A 26,090-nucleotide genomic window follows, 5' to 3' on the forward strand; every position below is an offset into this window, starting at 1 on the left:
AATATTACACAAGTTGATAGTGAACCTGTTGAAATAATCTAGTTCTTTATTATTATTTTTGTCATATGACAAAACTGTGTTTGGAAAATTTGTTGATACTAGATAGCTAGAAATCTGAGAACAATTCATCTTGACTAGCCGAAGGATCATTTCAATTATTCACCAGAAACCAAAAAGACAATGTCAGTTAAACCTCTTAACAAACAGCAAAGAAGCTGCCCTGTTTCTCATAAGTGCTATTTAAAACTATAAATGGCTGCAAATTACTGTTTCACCTTCTGTGTCAGGGTTAATTCAGGAAAGACAAAACTTTTTCTGACTCATGTTTTCTAGTAGTTTTTAATAGCCTAATAATATTTTTAACAACAAAAAAAATTTTAACCAGAATATGCATTATCTACAATTTGCTCAAGCATTCTTTTATCATTGTCCCATCCCTGTCCCATCCCTCTTTCTCATTATGCACTAAGTAACTGATTTATCTTGGAATACGTTTATTCAAACCACCTCCTACTGAAGTTGATATAATCTGTTTTTCCTTGACTGATTTTTTAAGTTTCATAAAAATCATACACTGCCTCTTAAGGTTGCATTCTTTTAAACAAGAGACTTTCTATTGTAAAAAAGAAGAATCCACAATATCATTAATTCAAAAATACTCCCAGTAATATCAACTAAAGCAGCAATTTACATATTTTATTTTCCAAATAGACCTTCCCATCCAACCTCACCTTATTTCCTACACTCCCACTAGGTTACATACTGGCCTTTCCCTTATGTATTTGACCGGATTACAGTGCCACACCCTTCTGTCACTGGATTATTCATTCTTTCCACTTCATTCCTAAGGATTCTTTAAAGCTCAATCTAGTTCTTACCTTTCCATTTATACCTTCCCTGACCACTTTAACTTCCAGCCCAGACTCCATGATTTGTTATTCCCCTCAATCCTGTCTGCAAAATGCAGTCAAACATACTTTCCTGAATCACTGTGTTACCTCTCTCTTATTCAAAAACCTTCCCTGGCTCCGAATGCTGCTTCTTACTTTTTTTGGTTTAACTGGTTAGCACTAGTCACCTTGTTTAAGAAGGAGAATTTTTCCACGGCTTAGAGTTCTTTTGATTAAGAATTCAACAGTTAAAGAAAAATAGCTAAGTATCAGGAATTAAAAGAGGGTATCTTCTCCTTGGACAGAAATAAATTTATGAATACTGCTAGAAAAATCTGTTAAGGTAAATTTCATTCAATTAAAACAAAATATCATTTCAGCAGAAGTGTCCCATCCCCACTCCCTAAATGCAACTATTATCACCAATTTCAAAGCTTAGATTCAAAAATTTTAATATCTATTTTTCCAAAGTATTTTCTAAAATAATTTCTGAAATTTACTTTAAAAAAAAATGAAACAAAATTACCTAGGTGCACACAAGCACTGATCACTCACAGCTGGGCTGTAACTGCCTTAAGGACAAGGAGACCACACGTAGCTTACGGAGTAGCTTACTCTACTCACTGCCATATCCTCTGCACTAAACAGAAATCGAGGCACATGCTACACTTGGTGAATGAATAAAGCCTATTTAAAATTTTAATTCTCCCCAAGTACTTTCTTAGTAACTATATGTAGTAGTAAAGACAGTTTAAAAACCCAGTATGTATTTTGAAAAGTGATTTTTACTCATGCACGTGTAGAATCAGATGGATCACTACAATATTAGTTTCCCAAGTACAACTGACCCCTGAACAACATGGGGGTTAACGTGCATATAACTTATAATTGGCCCTCTGCATCCATGGTTCCTCTACACCCCCAGATTCAACCAACCACGGACCATGTACTGCAGTATTTACTATTAAAAAATATTCATGTATAAGTGGACTCATGCAGTTCAAACCAGCATTGTTCAAGGGTCAACTGTATTGTCATACACTGCTTAAGTACTAAGGCTTGAGACTTAATTGTCACCTCCTTCAGAAATCTTCTCTGACATGCTGAATCAATTTCTGTATCTTTTCCCCATTAGATTCTAAGTCCTTGAGGCATCTTTACATTTTAAGTGCCTAACAAACTCTGTAGCACATATCTGATGGCCCCTTAAGTTCTCAATAAGACCATCAGGATATAAAGAGTCCTCCCTACATGGCTACTATTTTATTCCCAATGGACAGCAAGGCAGTTACTAACGGCAGTACCAAGAAAACACAGTAGCTCCCCTCCATTAAATCCACCTCAAAAGTTAGGAAGGCACTCTCAAATGTCTGCCTTTTCCTTTGTATTTGACAAACATGATTTATACTAACATTTTGGCTCTATTTTTTTTAACTGCCAATTCTGAGGACAAATTCCATTTTCATTCTCCACTTTATAAAACATTTTTTACTTTAAATAGCCTAAAAGAGGGAAGCTTCTGCTTTTAAAAAAATTGAGAAGTTTCTTTTTCCTAAGTCTTTCATTGTTTAGTAAAGAAAATAAAAATGTGTATATTTTATTTGACAAATTTTAGAAATTGTAGAAATATCTGAATAAATATTTTAAATATTTGAATAAATATAAATACATATATATTGTGCTCTTCTGGGACTTACAACTTACCGAAAAATCAAACTCCTCTGACATCAAACATATTTAATAAATATTTGCTGAACTGATTATACTAAAAGTTAAGCTTCACCTACCTTGAGCATACAAAGTCAAAACTGCCTGGATGGCTACATACACTCCAGAAAACTGATAAGTTTCAAACATTACCTGAAAATGCAAAAGGAAAGGGAAAAAAATTAGTATTTAGAAATTACATAGTAAGTATGTATAAGGTTTCTTGATGGTCAGAGTGGATTAGCGATCCAAAATAGAATCAAAGAACCCAAAAGAATCCTCCATTCTCTTTAGCTCTTTTTGCCTCTACTGAAGTCCTGCTGTCACAGAGCTCCAATTTGGGGGACAGATTTTTGAATACACACTAAGTCCCCAAGCATTTCATAAGTGCTACAAAGCAAAGATTTCTGAGTGTTTTAGTTAATGGCTAATTAGAGTGAAAGAAAGCATTCTGCTTTTGAACAAGGCTTTCTTCTCAACTGATGTCCCTTAAAGGAAATATCTTTTAATTTAAAGACAAACTATAGAAATTGCTTAACTGCTTACCTTCGCATCCCTCTCCCTCAACCTGGGCCAAGAAAGACCGTGGCTCTACCTCCAGCAGTTAAAAAAAAAAAAAAAGGTAATAAAACAGTGGGGCAGGAAAACAAAAATAAACACAGCAACTCCGGAATGCTGAGCAGCTGAGCCTGCCCTCCCCACTGGAGCCAAGGCTGCGTTCCACTCTCTGCCAAGGTACACTGCAGGGAGGAGTTCCCTCATGCCCTCTCTGCTCCCAACCATGCTCATTCTCTGTAGTGCAGGTTGGCTGGGAACATCCTATAGGATTTTCTCTGTCATCTACACTGAGCATTCCTTGATTGGCAGTGCTGACTACCGCTATGAATATCTCATATTTAGAAATTTTACAACTGACCACAATAGGAATTATACAGAATTTAAATTTTACAACTCTGGGGAATTCCCTGCAGTCCAGCAGTTAGGACTCCGTGCTTCCACTGCAGGGAGCACAGGTTCGATCCCTGGTCAGGGAACTAAGATCCCTCATACAGCGTGGTGCAGCCAAAAACAAAACCAAGACCAACAAAACTGAATCACTGTGCTGTACACCTGAAACTAACACAACATTGTAAATTAACTATACTTCAATAAAATTCAATTAAAAAAATTAAAAAATTCTAAAATACATACATACATACATAAATTCTACATCTCTGAAACACATACTCATCAATTAAACAACTAGATATTCTAAGTAGTATTCTACTCCATCATCCTTTATTCCCCCACCACAGGGATGAAAATGGAAGAGTAATGCTATACAGTTGACCCTTGAAAACACAGGTTTGAACTGCGCAGGTCCACTTAATTGCAGGTTTTTTTCAGTAAATAAATACTATACCACTACATGATCCGAGATTGGCTGAATCCAGTGGTGCAGAACTGGAATAAAGAGGGCCAAATGTAAAGTTATACACAAATGTCTGACCGAGGGGGGTTGGCACCCCTAACCCTGCACTGTTCAAGGGTCAACTGTATTTGCATTTATCAACTTGACAGTCTGTTAGAATTTGTTTTTACTTATAAGATCATTAAAAAGTATCTGTAGTTCTAATACAACTTTCTGGATGAGATGAAGTAGGGCATTATCAATCATAGCCAAGTTTGCACTCATGAGTAAAAAGGAGCATTAAACTAAAGATGAGACCTTAGAGTGCAGTAAGACTAATTCTTGTCATTTTTGCAGATTAAAAAAGTATGTGTCCTAGTCAAATAGCTAGTTAGTGGATGACACTATACCTGTCATCTCCCTAACTTTTCATTTGAAAGAAAACTTGGCTTTCATTCTGGTATTGTGTTACTTTCTGAAAGGTTTCTTTGTGTAGTAATCTTTTGATTTAATGCAAAAATATCTCTTCACTCTGATTTTGTAATGAGTTGCTAAAAATAAATAGCAATTACAAATGACTACTTATCCATCACAAAGTATTAGTGATTGTAAACCATTCAGAAAGTGTAAAATGGGGCTTCCCTGGTGGCGCAGTGGTTGAGAGTCAGCCTGCCGATGCAGGGGACGCGGGTTCGTGCCCCGGTCCGGGACGATCCCACGTGCCGCGGAGAAATTACATAGAAATTACATCCCATGAGCCATGGCCACCGGGCCTGTGTGTCCGGAGCCTGTGCTCCGCAGCAGGGGAGGCCACAACAGTGAGAGGCCCGTGCAAAAAAACAAAAACAAAAAAAACCCAGAAAGTGTAAAATGCAATTAAAATATGAGCTAATACAATAAAGCCCATCTTTCATAGTTTTAGGGGTGGCTAGAGGAAAAAAGTAATAAAATACGAACCATAAGAAATGATATGGATTCTGTAGCTAAAACCATGATCTCAAAATTTTAAAACACTTAATATAAAAATTCTAAATCTCTTCCAAAATTTCCATAAACATCTGAAGATAGCCACTGAGTAAAACAAGATATTTACATTAAGTAGTATCTGGAAAGCTACTAAAATACAAAGCAATTAAAGGTTTCTATCTCATATATAACAAAATGAAAGACAACCTTGAAAAGTTACCTATCTAAACTATTAAGAATGTAGACTTTCTGCTCTCTGTAACTGCCTACCTCATTAGCCGTTTCAACCTCCTTTCCCAGCTCTCCTCTATCTCCCTGGCCTTTCGCTTTCTCACCTCTGTCTACTATCACTTCTTTGGTGAACCATATTATCTATATCCTCATGACTCTCCCAAGTTTTTATCCCCAGTCCCAGACTTTTCTCCTGAACTTGATCTTAATAACCATCTACTTGACATTTTTGCTTGGATGTCTAATGAAGACCTAACACGTCCAAAACTGGACTGCTGATCCATTTCCCTCCCAAATCCTCTTCTACTATCTCAGTCTTTCCCCATCCTCCAGTTACTCAAGCGAAATCTTTGCCGTTATCCCTCTATTACCCACATCTAAGAAATCAGAATATATTTTGGCCCTACCTTCAAAACAGAGCCACAATCTGGCCACTTCTCATTACCTTCTCTGCTACTACCCCTAATCCTAGCCATTATTAACTTGTGCTTAGGTAACTGAAAAAGTCTCCAAACTGGTCTCTCTTGTACCCTTGCCTCCTTATGTTCTATCTACATTCAACACAGCAGCCACAGGAACCTAAATCTGAGCATGTCCCTTCCTTGTACATTTCACTTGGAGTTTAAATCTAATTCCCTATTAGAGCCTACATGGCCCTAGATTGCCCCATTACTTCTCCCACCTCGTCTCCTGTTGCTCTCCCACACTGGCTTCCTTGCTGACTCTCTAATATGCCAGGCTTGCTCCCATTTCAAGACCTTTACACTGGCTACTCCCTTTGCCTGGAATGCTCTTCCCAAATATATTCTGGCTAACTCCCTTTGTTTAAATATCACCTTCTCACAGACACATACTACCACATTCTATGAAAAACGCAGCCTCCCTACATTCCCCATCCCCCTTAACCTACTCTTTTTTTTCCCTTTAGCATCTATTATCTTCTAACAAACCATTCAATTAACTCACTTTTTGCTCTTTTGGTCCGTTTTCCCCTGCTAGAGGATAAACTCCATGGCAGCAGGACTTCGCTTTGTTTACTGGTATATTCTACTTATAAGTAATGACTAACATAGTTAGGTGCTCAATAAATAGGATCTGGGAGAAAATAACAATTATTCTTATTCCCTTTATTCTTAAGGACAACGGTAAGATAAAAGAAAAAACATGTGCTTTAACATCACATCACAGAAACACATATGTGCGCAACCCATCTAAAAACTTACCTCTACAATCTTCTCTCTGTTTTTGGTTGGGTTCATAGGAGGTTCTGTGAGCAAGATTTTACAATTCCTGGTATCTATGTTAAGTTTCTCTGGTCCAAATGTATAGTCCCACAGGTGTTTCATGTCATCCCAATTTCGTACTATGCCATTTTCCATTGGGTAATTAACTTCTAACATTGAGCGTAATTCACTTGCCTCATCACCAACCATAAGATCCTAGAAAATTATAATATCAAAGCTTTAGACCAAATTTTTGTATAAAATACCTTCAGAAAATTATCCTCTCATAATATTTTGGAAAACTTGGGAATAATTAATTTTAATCTTTCTGGCACTTTCAGACAAAGTTCTTCATTCCACAAGTTAAAAAGGTCTTTTCTTTCATGAACAATGCCTTGCAAATCTTAATCATGAATAAAATTTTTATGTACAGCGTGGTTTAAATCAATAAATTGACCTTACCTTTAATACATATGTTTCCAAAAGAAGAGCATTAGCACAAATAAACCCCACATTTTCATATTTTGGAGGGTTTTGTATGAGGTTTCATCTGTTTCTTTTGCTCAAATGTTCAAAAAATAAGGCCTGTGATATGTGAGATAGCACATCAGGGAAAAAAAAACTTGTAGAAAAATGCTCAATGCATGCAGCACATTTCTTTGTACTAAATATCAAAATGATAAGTGTAACTACTATAAAGCATAATGAGAAGCAAAAAATAAAAGGATGTTTTATTACACTGTAAGAATGGACATATGCACCACATAACTTGTAAATTTCACAAACTTCTACCTATATATGCCTCAATTAGAATTGAAATTAAGTTTCAATATATGCCTCACCAAGATGAATGATAATTTGTAGAGATACAAAAAATTAAGACAAAGAGAAGCAATTCTTCTTTAAAATTATCTCATGAGCGACATCTTCAATCTTAAAGTATAATACTGGAAAACTATGCTATTACACACGAAGCAGAATACTCACAAGTCTTGTCTCCAATGACAGCATACTTAAGATGACCCACATTTCAAAAGTCAAATTTTGTGTGTATAATAAGGCTAACGATGTCCCAGAATTTAAACTTATTTTAGAAATCGGCTAGTCAAAATGCTAAATAATCTTGATTTCTACATATACTGATGAATTCAATTAAAAAAAATACCCCTAGTATCAGAAATAGCTACTATTTGCTATAAGACCTTAGGATATTTTAAAACAGAAGTTTAAATACATGTATGACTTTAAAACTTTTAAAAATAACTATTAAAAAAAAAGAGAAGAGATAAACAAGGATGAAGACTCTAAAAACAACACCAATAAAAAAAACCAAACAGATTTCCAGAAAATCCACTGAAAGCAACAACAAAAAGGAAAAATAAAGTTAAAGCACATGCTAGAAATGTTCACTAAAACTTTTCTGTTGCAACTAATTTTGTATAAAGTTAATTTACCATAACTTAATACTCAAATTGCTTAAATATTAACTATTTAGAATCATCTGATAGGAAAATGCAAAACTAAAAATCTGTATTTGTGAACTCTAGTAACTGACATGCATTTGTTGAATTACTTATGGAGAAGTATACTGATAATTTCAAATACATCAAAAGACAAGATACACTGATGGACTGACAGATGGATAAATGGATAGATATGTGATATATCAGTATAGTAAACATTAATATCAGAATCTAGGTGATGGATGTATGGGTTTCACTGCAAAATTCCTCCAACTTTGCCGTGTATTCTAAACACGTCTTAATAAAATGTTAGGGGGAGGAATTTAAACCTCCAAGTACATATATTACTTTTGGCCATCAATATAACTTAATATACAATTTTGTTACTTTCTCCTAGAATATATCTTTCTTTGTGTTATACAAGGTAATAACAGATCAGATAATTAGATGGTTTATATCATCGATATATATACACAACTACATTTCAACAAATTTAGTATAAGTCTGGTCTGATTTCATCAGACTGTTTAGTTTTTATTCCATGCAAGAATAGAGGCTTACATATGTCTGATCTAATGCCAACTCAAAATAAAAGTGTCATGGATCTACTTCTAGGGCACACATACCATAAATAATTAACTGAAAAAAACATCTGGCATTGAGTATCTTACCATCCCTCTGAACAAAGAGGACATTTAAAATGGAAGAAAACGAGTATTAACTTATCAAATTAGTGCAAATAGTCTTGACTAACTCAAGCTACCTAATTTAAAAACGTATCGATATCTAAAATTTTATTTCAAAAAATCCTAAAACATATAGTTTTCCTTAGAACATTTTAACTTCCAAAACCCCAAAATGATAAAAGGTTATGTAACTTGCCCACACCTCCAAGACCAAAATTATAAGCCATCAGATCAGGCCTTAGTTTTTTACCACCCACCTCATCATTGGACCAAGCCTAAACCATCACCTATTACCTGAAAGAATGAAAAATTATAGTAACTGTCTGAGATTTTGTTATAAAAGCATTTATATTTTATGAAAAGCAGGCAATGTAGATGAGATTTGCCAAGAATCATTCTGAACAATGTCACCTCAAATTAAAAGTAGAGCAAATATACTTTAAAACCACAATTAAATTCCTAGAACAAAATTTCATAAAAAACATTAAATTAAGCCTACACTGTTCTCTACAAGTACACTTTTTTCTTAATCTCCTCCAGATTTTAAGACAAATGCATGATCTTTTATTTAGGATAAATGTAGGAATTTCCACTTTTAAATGCTTTTGTTTATTCAAAAGAAAACTTCACAAAGTTACTGTTACTAGTTAAAATACATATCACTAGAAAGGCCTGATATTAATCTCTGTCAAAGCTGCTTACAAATAATATTAAAAACAAACAAACTTGAAAATATCTACTACAGAAAGCACTTTGACTACCACAGAAAAATATGGTGAAAGAGTCAATTGCCTGGGATGCGCCTAGTTCTAGTTCAAAAGAAAAAGGTGCCACACAATGGTATTTATTTAGAGGAAGAATCTATTGTCTATGCGAAAGTCTTACAAGACTTCCACCTTTTTCTTATTTATACTCAGATAATACAAAATCTGCTCATCGATAAAGATAATATAGGAAACAAGTCAATCTCTTTTTCTCCCCCTTTACTATTTATAGTTCATTTGCACATTAAAATTTTACTCAGTTTATTAAATACACATATGATACTGTACTGGATGCAAATATATACACATATATATAGAGGCTATGACAGGCAGTGTTCAATTTAACAATGGTCAATAAAGTGGATTTATCCAAATGCAACAACTTCACCCCAATTTTCTGGATCACACATATCCTAAATAAAGCCACTTGGTTTCTAATAAAAGGCACACCACATTCCATTTTAATCGTAACATTCATCTACAAAAAACACAAGGAAAACAATTCAAAACTACGTTAGTAATTAGTTCTGATTTGGTCCATTGTATGCAATCAGGAAAGTATAGGACTTAATTAGTTGCTACCAAATTGAAGCAATGAAAAAGGTTAAAAATCAAAGTACTTAAAAATTAAAAAATTAAAATATGGAATTACCCCCCTCCCCAATACCAAAGGGACACAAAACAACAACTACTGTCCCACCAAGCAAAAGTGGAAAACAAACAGAGAGCATGTGTGTAACCTCACTTACCATCTTTTTGTTATTCTACTTCAACAGGTCAAGAAAGGTGAAGAGAGAGAAGGTAGAAGTAAGAGTCAGAAAAGGCCTAAATAAAATCCTCACTGAAATTTTTAAACATACAAGCAATAGAGACAAATTAGGTCGAGGTCAGATGCAGTACTACTACAGTTTATGGAGTTAACAATTAGGGCCGAATTAGCATGGACAGTTATTACTCCTGAATGAAAATAAACTCATTAAACAATTTAAATTTCCAGTTTTTAGTCTACCACATTTTAGCTAACAAGACACAAAAAGTATAAATCAATCCACTAAGCATAGAAATTCCAAAAACGTCATATTTCTTTAATTCGTTACTGAATTTAAGAACCTTAATTAAGGAAAATAAATAGCAGAAAAGGTCTAGCTGAGTAAGTAAAGGGTATTTAGAGTTGACTTTCCAAGCTCTAGTAGTCAAGTTAAATTTGACACAGGTCTGTTTTCTTTCACTGTTTTCTACTGGAAGACAAATTAACTTGAAAGACTTAAAAGATTAAGCAGATTGAACAGAAGTGAGCCAATCGAACACAGACTGACAAACCATACGAGCAAATGCTACTGGGGAATTCCTTAGCAAAAACGTCTTATTAGGATATCATCTAGTTTCATTTCTATCACTTGGCCTTAAAAAGCAAGAAAATGGTAATTATTATGACTATGCTGGTCAATAAAAATAGCTATATGTATCTTAATACCTCAAAAATGTTATTATCCATAAAGTATATAAAAAAGCCATTCTTCTTTAAAAGGCTGATACTGAATAAAAGTGTGACTTCCAACATCATTAAAAAGTTTATCCTTATCACTATTATTAGCTAAATTTTAAGTTGAGTTCATTTAAGATTGAATTCAATCAGAACGAAAGGAGTTCACAAAAAGAGAATACAGAATTCCACAAAATTCCCAAGAGACCCTAAAAAAACCCCCAAAACAAAAACAAAAAACCTCTCATATTGAGTATCCCTTCCGATTGTAACGTAACAAAACAGAGGCCAGAATCATTCACTCTTTTAAGTCTTTAAAAAATTAACACAGAACCTAAGTTTCAGTTTGTACTTTTATTCATTGTGTAATTCAATTCTCTAGTCCCAACAGCAGAGAGCCACCAAGTAGCAAACTTCTACCACCTACTACCACCTTCCTAGACATCTCAAATAAACGTTCCAGAGAGGCACACACTAACTCACACACTAACAATTCAGTGAAGTCCTGCCAAGGACTGTCCAGATAGGACCAACAATGCTAGTCCGTTCACAAATGATTCAGTAAAAGGGCCCCTAAATGTTACTGCATTTTGTATAACCTGATCCCTAGGCCACCTGAAAAATTTAAGTCAATTGGTGACCACTGACTTTTGATTCTTTTTCTTCTACAATATTGTAACTCCCACTTGATTTTCAATCCCTTTAATAGAAGATAAAAATCTATCACCCTTAACATCCAGTCACTCATGTTAAGTACAGTAGGTAGGCAATGACAATATTCCCTTCCCTCTCCTGGTTCTAAGATAAATACAAGGCCAAATAAAGACTTGCACAGCTTCCTCCTGCACACTATGGAAATCAGTTATACTGGTGAAAAGAGAAACCAATAAGATTTATATCCTGTGTTTCCTGACTAGCTATATAAAAATGTAGGGGGATCAGGCCATGAGAACATGGGAAGGAAAAATCTTAGGTCCCAAAGAGACGCTAACATAGAAAAATATATGGAACTGAAAGACATAAAAATACCAGGCTGATTTCTTTTAAAAATTATATTAGGTAATAGGACTTTAAGTCACTAATATAGTATTCACATCAACATAAAAATCTTACTAAGTATTTTACTTCATTCAGAGAGTAATGGCATCAAGCTATACTTAAAGTCAGATGAAATTAACTTCAGTTTCTGGTGCCTTGCTTCAGGTGTTGATAAAAATTTTAAATATAAGAAATTCGGCCCTCCTCCTTTGCTTTTCAAGGCATCACATTTTAAAACTACTTAATTCAAAGAACACCTCACAGGGTTTGCTCCTCATTTATCAATAAATAAAATATTACCTTGATTTCAATGTTTCCCACTTTGGTGGTTGATCTGATAATAGGTCTTCCAACCAAAGCTGGGAAGATGTGTTCTGGAAAGTTGGAGCCTGCATATCCACACTTCACAAACTGGAAAAGAACAGTAAAAGTGGGTTAGTGTCAAGGTATTTATGATATTATCCTTTTAAAAACTGTATCTGAAAAGTACCACTTTGCATTTATATAATATTTTAAACTTTTGTTGCTTTCAAATTACCCAAAGTAGTCACCCCATCTATCATATCCTCCATTTATTTCCTTTATGGCACTACTACCAGAGTTCCCATTTCCTTACTGGTTAACTGCTTATTTAGTGCCTAGGTCTCCCCACCACAGGGAGCTAAGCTGAGCAGTTCATGCTGGAGCCCACTGCCTTGATGCACAGAGGGGAACGGACAAATTCACTCAACAAATGCTAAGGATTTTTAAAAGAGAAATGTCAGAAAATGAACAGAACTAAAGCAGCTTTTCATTCATGTCTGGCAATTCACTTAAGCAACCCCATTTTTGAAAATGGGAAAATCAAATGGCATATGGACTAGCATCAAAATAAACATTTATTAGGCATTTTGGGCTATTTACATCTTTATATTTAGACAAACGTATTCAGTAATAACAAATGACATAATTTCATATTCAGATAGTGTACTTTCTCCAATGAGGACATATCACTGATTCTAATAATACTTCCATTTTATGAATAAGAAACTGATGTACTAGGAGATTTAACAATCTACAGTAAAACTGAAAATAGAACCAAGGGTTTTTAGTTCTTATACCAATAATACAGTCTGTTTAGACTTATTTTTAAGAGCAGCCATTACAAGGAAAAGGCAGTTTAAGACTTCAGGGTGGGAGGAAGAAGCTATAAAAGAAAGGAAATACAATCAGTCTCTACCCTCTCTCTTACCAAGCCTTTATTCAATATATGGTAGGTACACTGTGCAAGGATTTTTGTGTCTACTGATGAATCCCAAGCACCTAGAACAGTGTCTGACACATACTAAATGCATATTATTTAACTGATCAATAAATATTAGCAGTTTTGCTGTTGACCCGTATGATACTATGATTATTTTAACCTAGAGAATATGTTTAATATTGAGAAAGTCTATTGTTCCATGGCTTCAGGTACCATATTCTCTTAGAAGAATTAAGGAGAAAAACAGAAACTGAATGTGATGCATGATAGTAATAACACAGAAGTGGAGAGAAAGGTGTTATATACAAGGAACTGTTTTGTTTGATAGTGGTAAAGATTAGCAACTACCTGAAACTCACTGACTTCTGACTAACCCTCCAAAATATAAAATTTTTCTACTGCAAAGACAATCTTGTTGGAAATGATGTTGATGAACCACATTTAATTATAAATAGTCTAGAACATTCTGCCATGCATAATTTCAAGTCTTTTATATATAGAGCTCTTAAAAATATGTTGAAGTCATGTCTTTAGCAGACTAAAGCTACCGGTATGAAAAATATGCCTAAAATTTAAAAATTGCATATTTCCAATACCACCTGAATTCGTATCTCCTCAGTTCACGTTTACATTTTAGAAACTACATAAAACACACTGCTCAGATAGGTTTTCTTCCAAACTCACAAAATCTAGTCCTGCTTAGTTTACCATTCAGCCACATACCCATTTCTAAAACTATGATACAATTCTGACCGGATTAGCTTCCAAGGCAGAAGTTACTGTGATATGATGGCATATGCAATAGATTACCTGCTTGCTCATAACTCTCTCTCCATTTGAATAGTGGTTGATAAAGAGCAGTACACTTCCCACCCTAAAAAAGTGTTCAACAGAATTCAGAAATGCTAGTCCATTTTTCCACAATGTCTTCCCAAATAATTTAACAATGTGACCCAGAAAGAGTTGGAGTGACAACTGCCACAGAGGAAAAGAATACTCCTTAGTATTTTCTAGTCTATTCAAATTAAAAGAAAATGAAAAAACCTCTCACATGCTTCTCTTCTAAATCAAACTCGCTTTTGTCCTTAAGTCAAAAGCCAGCTCACTTGATGTGAACTGAAATCAGGTGCAAAACCAGAGAATCTCTTCTCATTACCCCACCATATCCAAATTTCTACATAAATAAAATTTGTCATGATCACCAGCTTTAGTCATAATTTATACATATGTTCCAAATATAGAAACCAAATACAATGTAGACATTAAATTCTTATGTATTAACATAATGAACAGATAAGGACACTGGGTGGGTCAAAAGTGTCCATTCACCAGACTGAACATGCTCACATGGGTATAAATGTTCTTAAAAAAAATGACACAATGAATGAAAAAAGAACCTACAAGTTTGTAAGGGCATTTTTAGCATATTAAATGTAAACAAATGATTTAAGTGAGAAATCGTAACATAAGGTAAAGGTGGGGCAGGAGCCTGGGATGGGGCGTAAGCCAAGTCCTGGTGCAGGGAGGAGGCTGCGAAGGTTGACGTGCCTCCCCTCATTCTGAGCCAAACACACTGGGAAACGTGCAACACAGTAAATCCATAATCACATCACTCAACGTTTACTGATTATAATCTGAACAATTATAGATGGGTAGTTTGCATCTTGAAATTCTTGTCTGAGCATACTTCACCGGACAAAATATTTGCCAAGTGCCTGAGGTAAGATGACAAAAAATTAAGAACTCCTGAAACTATAAAAATAACTGTAAACTACTATTCCTGTGCTTTATAAAAAATGGAAATTTGGCTTTTAGTTCAAATTAAAGATACCAATCACTTATTAATGAAATCATTTATTCCACTTAAGCAGTAGCTTACTGGAAGGAGATGCTGCCATAGTAATCCAGTGCTAGCATTACTACAGGGTACTAGTGTTTGGTCAAAATGGCAAGTGCTGCACTATTTCACATTATTTCAAATGTGAAAGCATTAACAGTTACAATAACAAGAATATAATTACAATGATGTATTTCTCAATAACATATAACCAACAGACAACCTGGCATTTCCTTTCTTGTAAAAAGTAAGTATTTTTTAAAAGATCTAAACCGTGATGTAATAAAATACAAAGAAAATATTCTTTTTAAAATTATTTGTTTGGTATCATTTTTAATCCTGGAGATACCTCCCCCCATTCCAATCATTTTAAGACTTGGTGGCTTAGTTCTCTCATTGTGTGCAGTAAGGCTGTGTTTAAGAAATAGATTTTACCATATATAGTTTCCTCTTCATAGCACTGTGGTTTAAACTGGCTCCCTTACTTCCTACTGAGTCATCAAATGGTAAGAACATGAACAATATAATGTTCTTTCAAGCAACAAAAAAAAGCTCATCTACACTTGCTCTAAAAGTACCTTTCTCCCTCAAAAAATAAACTGGGATTTATAAAGCCTCATTTGGACTTATTTAATTTGTATTTTTCCTTTATTAATTTAAATTGATGGTATTGACATATTAATTTAATTGCATAGTGATTATTCTGATCTCAGACCACTAAAATATTTATTATATTTATTCCAAAGCACTTTTTTTTTTTTTTTTAGCGGTACGCGGGCCTCTCACTGTTGTGGCCTCTCCTGTTGCGGAGCACAGGCTCCGGAAGCGCAGGCTCAGCGGCCATGGCTCACGGGCCTAGCCGCTCTGCGGCACGTGGGATCTTCCTGGACCGGGGCACGAACCCGTGTCCCCCGCATCGGCAGGCAGACTCTCAACCACTGCGCTACCAGGGAAGCCCTATTCCAAAGCATTTTATAGGGTGAAACCAAACCTGTTTCTGATTTGTTTCTAACTCAAACAGTCCTAAATTCATTATATAAATCTGTATAAGCCTGATAAAGGCCATAATACTACAAATGTGAATTGTAAAAGTATAATTACCTAACACTATAAGCTACTTTGTATCACTAGACCCTAAAAATTATACCAGTCACACAGTAGGCACGCCAGAAGTCTTCACTGTTGGTGAACTAACTCAATGTTGATGAAATCACCCAAGTTTGGTAAAAGAATATACAACACCAGGGGCCCAGGCCCAACTCTTGTAAGGCACCCAAGCCTAAGCAGATCTCCACATTTTCACCTATTTGGCCACTTTCCGCAGCTCTATTTTAGGTGCAGGTTTGGACCAAAGGCTCCATTTTAGGTTTGAATGGTTATGAAGGTGAAATGCATAAAGTACTGGAAATGGATGAGCTTTTCCTCCTCTAGGAGGAAAAGAGACAGTGGTCAGCTTGGGAGCTAGTGAGGAAGAAGAGCGGGACCAACATCTGGCACGTGATCACAAGAACTCACCTACTCTTAGGGCATTTGATTCAGGGCCTGCCAGAGGGGCTTAAAAAATCAAGTTCTCAGGACTTCCCTGTTGGTGCAGTGGTTAAGAATCCACCTGCCAATGCAGGGGACACGGGTTCGAGCCCTGGTCCAGGAAGATCCCACATGCCATGGAGCAACTAAGCCCGTGTGCCACAACTACTGAAGCCCTCGCGCCTAGAGCCCGTGCTCCGCGACAAGAGAAGCCACCGCAATGAGAAGCCCACGCACTGCAACAAAGACCCAACGCAGCCATAAATAAATAAATTAAAAAAAAAAAAAATCAAGTTCTCAAATACCTATAATTTTAACACCTAAAATGTGTAAGAGGCAAATTGCTTTGGAGTAACAACTATTTCCATAAGTTTTTAGAAATTTAATTTTAATATCTTCTTTATTTAATCATAGAGGAATCATTAGACCTTCAGGTACCTAAATAAAATCAAACTGACTATGAAGTATAACCATAAGAAATACAGAATCTAAGTGGTTCCTAATTCTCTAAATTTTCAGTAATATCACAGCATTCATGACTACATACCACATCAGAGCTGTTTCTTCATTTGAAGTCTACCATGTCCTATAGAAAATCTGGATAAAAATTTTAAAGTAACTAGAAACATAACACCAAATATGTAAGTTTTTGTTTGAATTAACTACACTTTTCTATTTATGTCATAGTAACTGATCGTTTGTCTTAAGAAACAAGATTCTTAAATTATGGATTAGACATAAGACTAATCAATAATATACAATCAGTTTTCTAACACAGATAAACTAATGAAATAGTAACATAAAAACTAAATATTATGGGACTTCCCCAGTTGTCCAGTGGTTAATACTCCGCGCTTCCACCTCAGAGAGCGCGGGTTCGATCCCTGGTCCGGGAACTAAGATCCTGCATGCGGTGCAGCCAAAAAGAAAATTTTTTAAAAAAAGAAGAAGAAAAAAAAACCCTAAATATTATGAGAAAACATATACTACAAAAACAGGGTTCACTGTCCTTCAAAGAGGAGGAATCCATTAAAACATAACTGACTTCAATTTCTAAAGAAAAAAGCTGACCTATTCACAAAACAAAATATATTAACATCAACTTTTAAAGATTTACATTTATTTAGAGGTCAATTTGAGCTACAGTGGGAATCAGGCTAATATTTTTTAAAAAGCACCTTTAACTGAGTTTTAACTGTAAAAGTAATACATGTTTATAGTTAGTTTCATTTAGAGATAGTTTAATAATACATGGTTTGTTAAAAAAACAAAGAACAGTTTTCCAATAATTCAGAAGGGTGATGAAGTCCTTCCCACCTTACCTCACTCTTATCCCTAGTCTCAAAGGTAACCACTATGAACATACATTTCTTATGAATTCCGCCAAAACTTTCATATACACATACATTTGTGGACACATAAATATCTTTAATAAAGATGGAATTGCTGTAAAACTTTTTTTTAAACTTAACAATAGATCTTAAAAATGTTTCTATAGTGGTGGACCTGCCTCCTTTTCTTTAAGTACTATTCCATTTTGTATGGATGTCTTCTTACTCTTATCCGTTTTTAACTTAGGTCAGATAAAGCTAATATCAGCATTGCTTGTAAAAGTCTAACAAATTCAATCAAGGGCAGCATTATATCAGTGAATATCAGCTCTTTTTTCCCCTCAACAATCCAGTTTCCAAAGGGCTTTAAAGTTCAAATAAAATATATTTTAATTCATCTATCACATTTATGGAAGGAAGGGGATAAAAGTCACAAAATACTGCAGCTCCAAGATGGTTAGGACTTGTTGTAATGTAGGGGGAAGTGATCACTACAGAACTCATCCAAAATAAGTAACACTTCTGTCTTCTAATTTGCTGACTTTGCTGCCCAAAATACATTTTTTAATTGGGGGGGGGCGATTGAAAGAAACAACTTTCAAATAATTTCTGTATCAGTGTTTTACTCAGATTTTTACAATTATTTGCATTTTAGAATCTTAAATACTAACGTTACCTGTATTCTGCAAGTAAGGAAAAAAAGGAGGAGGGGTACCCAAACTGATTAACTTCCCCTAAGGTTAGTGGAATTAACACTTGGGCCTTAAAGGGTGCAAGATCAACCACTGGAACACACTGGTCTCTGCGGGGCTGTACCTGGGCCAAATTTCCAGCATGCAGAACAAAAAGTAAATGATGCGCTGCCGACCTGGTCTCCCTTCCCCTCAAAAAACAAGAAAACAAAAAAACAAACACTGCGAAAGGACTGAGGCTCACTGCATGACAGCACTTCCCTTTTTTCTTTAAACCCGTTTCCTGCCTCCCGTTCTGTATCTTCAACTATACAGGAAGAGGAAGGCCTCTTGATCTTCTTTTTACACACCGGCAACCCTGGGGAATGGAGCCCTTTTGGAACACACAAACCCAGTCTTTTACCCCTCCGGCCCTTTAGCCAGCCAGAATCCCGCGGCTCCAGCGCGGGGCCGGCCCCGGCCGGGCAGCAGGTGGGAACCCCATCCAGTGCCGGCCTCGCCCGCCGTCCTGACCCCGAGCTGCGGGAGTGGCGGGCTCGGGGAAACTAAGGGGCCCGACCCTCTCGCGCGCCACACCCACGGAGGCGGGAAGCGAGGCCCTGGCCCCTTGGCCCCGGGGGCCGAGGGCCCAGGGGTGCAGCCCCGGGCGCCAAGGGCTCGTGCGCTCCTCGCTCATCCCCTGCCCGAGCCTGTAGCCGCTGCAGCCTCCCCGCGAAGCGCTTACCCCGGTGCCGTTGTCGCACACTACCACCTTCCGGCCCTGGCTGTCCATAGTGCGCCCGTAAGAGAGCCGGAGCCGCCGCAACTGAACAACCTACAACCTCCGCCGTCCGTCGATTCCTCTTCCTCCTCCTCCGTCTTCCCGGCCCCTCCCGCGGCCCAGCTTTTTTCTCCCACCCGGAAGTGACCGTCCGCCCCTACCCGCCCCTGCCCGCCACCTACTGACTGCCGGCGCGGAAGAGGTGAGGACGGGAGGGAGGAGGCCGAGACTGGCAGCGGTGAGCTCCAATAAGAAACAAAGGAGCCCGAGGTCCCGCCCACGGCGCCGTTTCCGGCTTCGGTTCCAGCTCCGCCTTCAGGGTCGCCGCCCATGCAGGTTCTTCTTGTCGGCGTCTTGTTGCCGGTTCACCGGGTGTAAATGGCCGCCGAGGTGGTGGCCTCTGCGGTCTTCTCCTTAAGGCGTGGCAGGAGTTGGGGGCTCCTCTTACCCGGCTGAAGGAGGCGCAGGCAGATGAAAGCTATCTGGTCTGTGGCGAGACCGCAATGGAATGTGACAGAGAAGCCTGCCGGGAGGGCGGGAGGCGGCAGACAGCCTTGCTAACCCCACCATTGAATGAGGCTTGGTGTATCATTGTAGGCCTTTTCAGTGGGCAGAGCTGCGATGGTACAGACACATGAAATCGCGCGTTTACACCGATTCCTCCAATTCCAGCCCAATCTGTCTTTGCCCGGTTCGCCCTTAGTCAAGTGAACAAGAGTAGGTGCTTAACGATTCCAGCCTCATTGCTCACCTCTTCCCTTGCAGCAGCATGTTGCTTCACACCTCTTCAGTATATGTACCTGTCTGAACCCAGACTCTGTGCTTTGAAATCAGACAACCCCAGTTTCAAACAAGGCCTCGCCACTCAGGAATTCTGTGATCTGGGCCCACTCTACATGAGCCCTCAGTTCAATATTATAATACCAGACTGCTTTTCAGTTTCACTTTGTTCTTTTATTAGACAGTGGTTTTCAAACCTTATAAAGGCATAGAATGCTTTATTCAAATTTAATCTTATATGGAAACCCAACATATAAAAATAGATCAAAGTATGGGAGTTCCCTGGTGGTCTAGTGGTTAAGATTCCTCGCTTTCACTGCCAAGGCCCTGGATTCAATCCCTGGTGGGGGAACTGAGATCTCACAAGGCGGACAGCCAAATTTTAAAAAAAGATCAAAATAAAGCTGCCATAGTTTTTGGAAGTTTGAGAAGTTAGTCTGAGTAGGAGGCCTTGGGGGAATCTCTTCCCTGCATCTGCTTCAGTAGTCATTGAGGTACCTCAGCCTGCTGAACTTTGCAGTAGTTCATAAATTACATGTCTGTCTTTTCTGGACCCAGTGCCTAACACTGTGTAGTTTTCATGGAATTATATTTAATTGGTCTCAGCAAATTGAATTCAAGCATTTCTGTGTCATTTTACTTTTCCTCTTTATGAAATTAAATGGATTACTAATTTTTACTTTTTAAGAAGTAACATTTGTTTTCTTCTGATTATAAAATCACCACATGCAGATGATAGGAAATATCAACAAACATCTATTTGCTACACTAATGAAAATGCAGCAAAGCGCCTTGATTATGCAAATACAGATATAATGCTGTTGGCAACTGTTTCCTGCCTTCTGCACCAGGCTCATCCTGGTCATTTCCCTTTCCCCAAAATAATGTGACCTCACATTTTAGGTGACTGAATTTTTTTGTGTGGGGGAGAGCTTCATTTCTAGCCTTCTGCTGAAATTGTATGTATATTATTCTGCACAAAATCTTGCTAGGCAGCTATTTCCTTTTTACACATGACAAAACAGAGACTTTAAAAAAATTAATCCTAGGGCTTCCCTGGTGGCGCAGTGGTTGAGAGTCCGCCTGCCGATGCAGGGGACATGGGTTCATGTCCTGGTCTGGGAAGATCCCACATGCCGCAGAGCGGCTGGGCCCGTGAGCCATGGCCACTGAGCCTGCGCGTCCGGAGCCTGTGCTCCACAACGGGAGAGGCCACAACAGTGAGTGGCCCACGTACCTCAAAAAATAATAATAATAAAATAAAATTAAAAAATTAAGTCTACCAAGATCTACATGCAGAAGTCAATATATTTATAAATGCCAACAGCTAACAATCTGAAAATTAAATAAGGAAAACAATTCCATTTACAAGAGTATCAGAAAAATCCAAATAAATGTAATGAAAGTAATGCAAGACCTATACGCTGAAAACTACAAAACATTGCTAAGAGAAATCAAAGATCTAGGTAAATAAACATACCATGATCATGGATTGAACACTTGTTAAGTTGACGGTTCTCTCCAAATTGATCTATAGATTCAATATAATCTCTATCAGAATGGACTTGAGGACATGGGGAGGGGGAAGGGTAAGCTGGGGTGAAGTGAGAGTGGCATGGACATATATACAATACCAAATGTAGAATGGATGGCTGGTGGGAAGCAGCTGCATAGCACAGGGAGGTCAGCTCAGTGCTTTGTGACCACCTAGAGGGGTGGAATAGAGAGGGTGGGAGGGAGACAAGAGGGAGGGGATATGGGGATATGTGGATACGTGTGGCTGATTCACTTTGTTATACAGCAGAAGCTAACACACCATTGTAGAGCAATTATACTCCAATAAAGATGTTGAAAATATATATATATAATCTCTATCAAAACCCCAGCAGCCCTTTTTCTTTTTAGAAATTGACAAGTTTGATTCTAAAATTTATATGGAAATGTAAAGGAACCAGAATAGCCAAAGCAATTTTGAAAAAGAAAAGCAAAGGTGACAGACTTCTGCTACCTGATTTGAAAACTTATAAAGCTACTACAGTAATGAATACGTGTGGTATTGCCACAAGGATAGACATATAGATCAATGGAACAGAATAGACAGCCCAGAAATAAACCTTTACATTTATGGTCATTTGATTTTCAACAAATGTGCTGAAACAATTCAATAGGCAAAGAGTAAAAAAAATTTTTTTAACACAAATAGTGCTAGGATAATTGAATATCTGTGGTGGTGGGGGGGAGAACTTTGACCCTTACCTCACACTATACATAAAACTTAATTCAAATGGATCATAGACCTAAATGTAAAAGAGCTAAAAGTCTATAAATTCCAGAAGAAAACAGAAAAATCTTTTGATGCTGAGTTAAAGATTGCTTAGATATGACACCAGAGTCATGATCCATAAAGGAAAAAAATTGACAAGTTATACTTAATAGAAATTTAAAACTTTTCATTCATGTATTAAGAAAAGATAAAGACAAGCCATGAACTAGAAGAAAATATTTGCAAATCATATATCCAACAAAGCACTTGTATCCAGAAAATATTAAGAACATTATAACAATAAGAAGACACATTACCTAATTTAAAAATGAGCAAAAGATTTGAATAGACGTTTCACCAATGAAGATTTATGAATGGCTAATAAGCACGTGGAAAGATGCTCAACATCATTAATCACTTAATGCGAATTAAAATCATAATGAGATATCACTTCATACTCACCAGAATGCCTATAATCAGAAAGAAAACATAACAAATGTTAGCAAAGATGTGGAGAAACTGGAACCCTCATACATTGCTGGTAGGAACATACAGCGCTGCAGCAACTTTGGAAAGCAGTTTGGCAGTTTTTCAAAAAGTTAAACATAAAATTACCATACCCAGCAGTTCCACTCCTAGGTATATATCCAAGAGAAATGAAAGCATATATCCACAGACTTGCGTACAAATGTTCATAGTGGCATTACTCATAATAGGTGAAGAGTAGAAACAATCCAAATGTCCTTCAATTTGTGAATGAGTAAACTATGTGGTATATCCATACAATGGAACACTGTTTGACAATAAAAAGGAAACTACATAGCATAACGTGGATGAAACTTAAAAACATACCAGCTGCAAAAGACTATGTATTGTATGGTCCCATTAACATGAAATTTCTAGAAAAAGTAGATTTGTAGATATGGAAAGCACATCCATGATTGCTTGGGCTGGGAGCCACGTTTCGCTGAATATAGGCATGAGAGAACTTTTATGGAGTGATGGAAATTTAATAAATTTTATTTATTTATTTATTTTTGGCTGCATTGGATCTTCACTGCTGAGTGGGGCTTTCTCTAGTTGCAGCGAGCAGGGGCTACTCTTCGTTGCGGTGAGCAGGCTTCTCATTGCGGTTGCTTCTCTTGTTGCCGAGCACAGGCTCTAGGTGCGTGGGCTTCAGTAGTTGCGGCTCATGGGTTCTAGAGCGCAGGCTCAGTAGTTGTGGCGCACAGGCTTAGTTACTCCGCGGCATGTGGGATCTTCCCAGACCAGGGCTCAAACCTGTGTCCCCTGCACTGGCAGGCGGATTCTTAACCACTGTGCCACCAGGGAAGCCTGAGTGATGGAAATTTAAAACTAGACTTTGGTGATGGTTGCACAATGGTATAAATTTACTAAAACCATGAAACTGTACATTTGAGACTTGTAAATTATACCCTGTAAATTCAACAGACTTGTTTTTAAAAATTGTTACCTGCCCAAATTCATCAAATTATCATATATCAGAACTAGGAATAGTTATGGGTATGCCTGACTCCAAAGTTCCGTTTACTCAGGATTTTGGGGGATTTTAGATCTGTCATGAAAACCTGAAGCTTCGGTTGGCATCCCAGTTGGCGATGACTTTCTTAGCATTTCACTTGGACCTGATTTAGCTTCTGTACTCAAATGGAAATGGATCAGTATGTTTTTATGGTTGCAGAGCAATACAATGACTGTTAAAATACACTCCTACTCATTGATATGTATTCTACTTGAGAAGGAAAACAATTGAAGTAAGGTAATAAAAATAATTAACTCTTTTCTCTCCAGAATTTATAGATAAGAATGATTTCCTTGGAATCTCTTAAAAATGCAGTTACTTGTATCTACAGTTTCTAACTTAATGAGCACAAAGTCACCTTGGGAACGTTTTGAGTAAAACTTTAATTCACTCCAAAGGTGTTCACTCATTTTAGAAACTGATAGTATTACCATGTATATTACACCTTATTCTGTACCTGAAGAACTCAGGAAGAGGACATCCATATCACTTATTTGGTTGATATGTCTCTTAAGATTCTTTTAGTCTATAACACTTCCCCATCTCTTTTTTATACTATATTTTGGGTGAATAAACTGGATCATTTGTCCTCTAGATTTTCCCACATTCTGGATTTAGCTGATTGTATCCACGTAGTATTGTTTTTCTTGTTCCATGAGCCTCCATAGTTTTTGTAAACTGGTAGTTAGATCTAGAAGTACGATTAGATTAAGGTTCAATTATCTTGGCAAAAGTATTTCATAGGCAGTAGTATGTACTTCCTATTGCATCACACTTGAAGAAACATAATGTCAAGGTATCCCATATTTAGTGATGTTAAGATTATTCACTGGAATTTGGTGTTACCAAATAATCTATTACAGAGTTCCTCATAAAATTGTCACTTAGGACTTGAAGCAGCCATCAATGATTGTTGTCAGATTGGACCAAAAAACAGTCAAGTACTGTTTGCCTGACCCACAATTTCTCATTTCCAAAGCTAGGAGGTTTTGACCTAATTAGCTGCGGCAGTTGCTTTCAAATAAGAGTTATAGTTTTGAAACTAGGCTAGTTAAATGACTTTTAAAATTAAAAAAAAACAAATCTCATAGGCATTAAGTGTACAAAGCTATAATTTTTTTTTTTTTTTTTTTTTTGCAGTACGCGGACCTCTCTCTGCTGTGGCCTCTTCCGTTGCGTAGCACAGTCTCCGGACCCGCAGGTTCAGCGGCCATGGCTCACGGGCCTAGCTGCTCCGCGGCATGTGGGATCTTCGCGGACCGGGGCAGGAACCTGTGTCCCCTGCATCGGCAGGCAGACTCTCAACCACTGCGCCACCAGGGAAGCCCCCAAAGCTATAATTTTAGTTGGCATTTTAGTTGTGATATTCCTCGCTCAAAAGGTTAATCTCCTCCCACCTCACCATATATAAAAATTAACTTGAAATGGATCAAAGATGTAAACTTAAGAGATAAAACTATAAACCTCATAAAAGAAAACAGGGGGTACATCTTCATAACCTTGGATTAGGCTTTGGTTTCTTCGATGTGATGCAAAAGCACAAGCAACAAAATAAGAAATAGATAAATCGCACTTCATCAAAATTAAAAACATTTGTGCTACAAAAGATACGATCAAGTGATTGAAAAGACAACTCACAGAATGGGAGAAAATATCTGCAAGTCATATATCTGATAAGGGACTTCTATCTAGCATATTAAAGAATTCTTAAAATTCAATAATAAAAAGACAAATAACCCAATTTAAAAATGAGAAAACGGGGCTTCCCTGGTGGCACAGTGGTTGAGAGTCCGCCTGCCGATGCAGGGGATGCAGGTTCGTGCCTCGGTCCGGGAAGATCCCACATGCCGCGAGGCCATGGCCACTGAGCCTGCGCGTCCGGAGCCTGTGCTCCGCAACGGGAGAGGCCACAACAGTGAGAGGCCCGCGTACCGCAAAAAAAAAAAAAAAGAGCAAACGTTTTGAATAGACATTTACACAAAGATATACAAATGGCCAATAAACACATGAAAGGAAGCTTAGCATCATTAGCATCAAGGAAACCATGAAGTAAATGCAAATCAAAACCACAGTGAGGTTCCACTTCATACTTACTACGATGGCTATAATCAAAAAGATGGAACATAACAAGTGCTGACCAGGATGTGGAGAAATTGGAACCTTCATGCATTGCTGGTGGGAATGTAAAACGGTGCAGCTGCTTTAAAAAGCAGTATTTACCTTTCTCAAAAGGTTAAACATAGAGTTAACATATGACTCAGCAATTCCACTCC

General features: G+C 37.3%; 1 protein-coding gene across 2 annotated transcripts in view; it reads right to left on the minus strand.

Moving 5' to 3' along the window:
- The window catches only part of ACTR2 (actin related protein 2), a 35,378-nt gene extending 16,125 nt beyond the window's left edge, over positions 1 to 19,253 (minus strand). The window contains exons 1-5 of one of the 2 annotated variants that reach the window (XM_065890708.1): positions 19,196 to 19,243; positions 12,142 to 12,252; positions 10,070 to 10,084; positions 6,408 to 6,623; positions 2,678 to 2,750 (exon numbers count right to left, since the gene is read on the minus strand). In XM_065890708.1, coding sequence (XP_065746780.1) covers positions 2,678 to 2,750; positions 6,408 to 6,623; positions 10,070 to 10,084; positions 12,142 to 12,252; positions 19,196 to 19,243 — 463 coding nt within the window. Of the gene's footprint in view, positions 1 to 2,677; positions 2,751 to 6,407; positions 6,624 to 10,069; positions 10,085 to 12,141; positions 12,253 to 19,195 lie in introns of both variants that reach the window. The other variant, XM_065890709.1, reaches the window with a different exon arrangement.
- Positions 19,254 to 26,090: the final 6,837 nt, after the last annotated feature.

The sequence above is a fragment of the Phocoena phocoena genome, chromosome 14 (assembly GCF_963924675.1).
Source record: "Phocoena phocoena chromosome 14, mPhoPho1.1, whole genome shotgun sequence".
Taxonomy (NCBI): domain Eukaryota; kingdom Metazoa; phylum Chordata; class Mammalia; order Artiodactyla; family Phocoenidae; genus Phocoena; species Phocoena phocoena.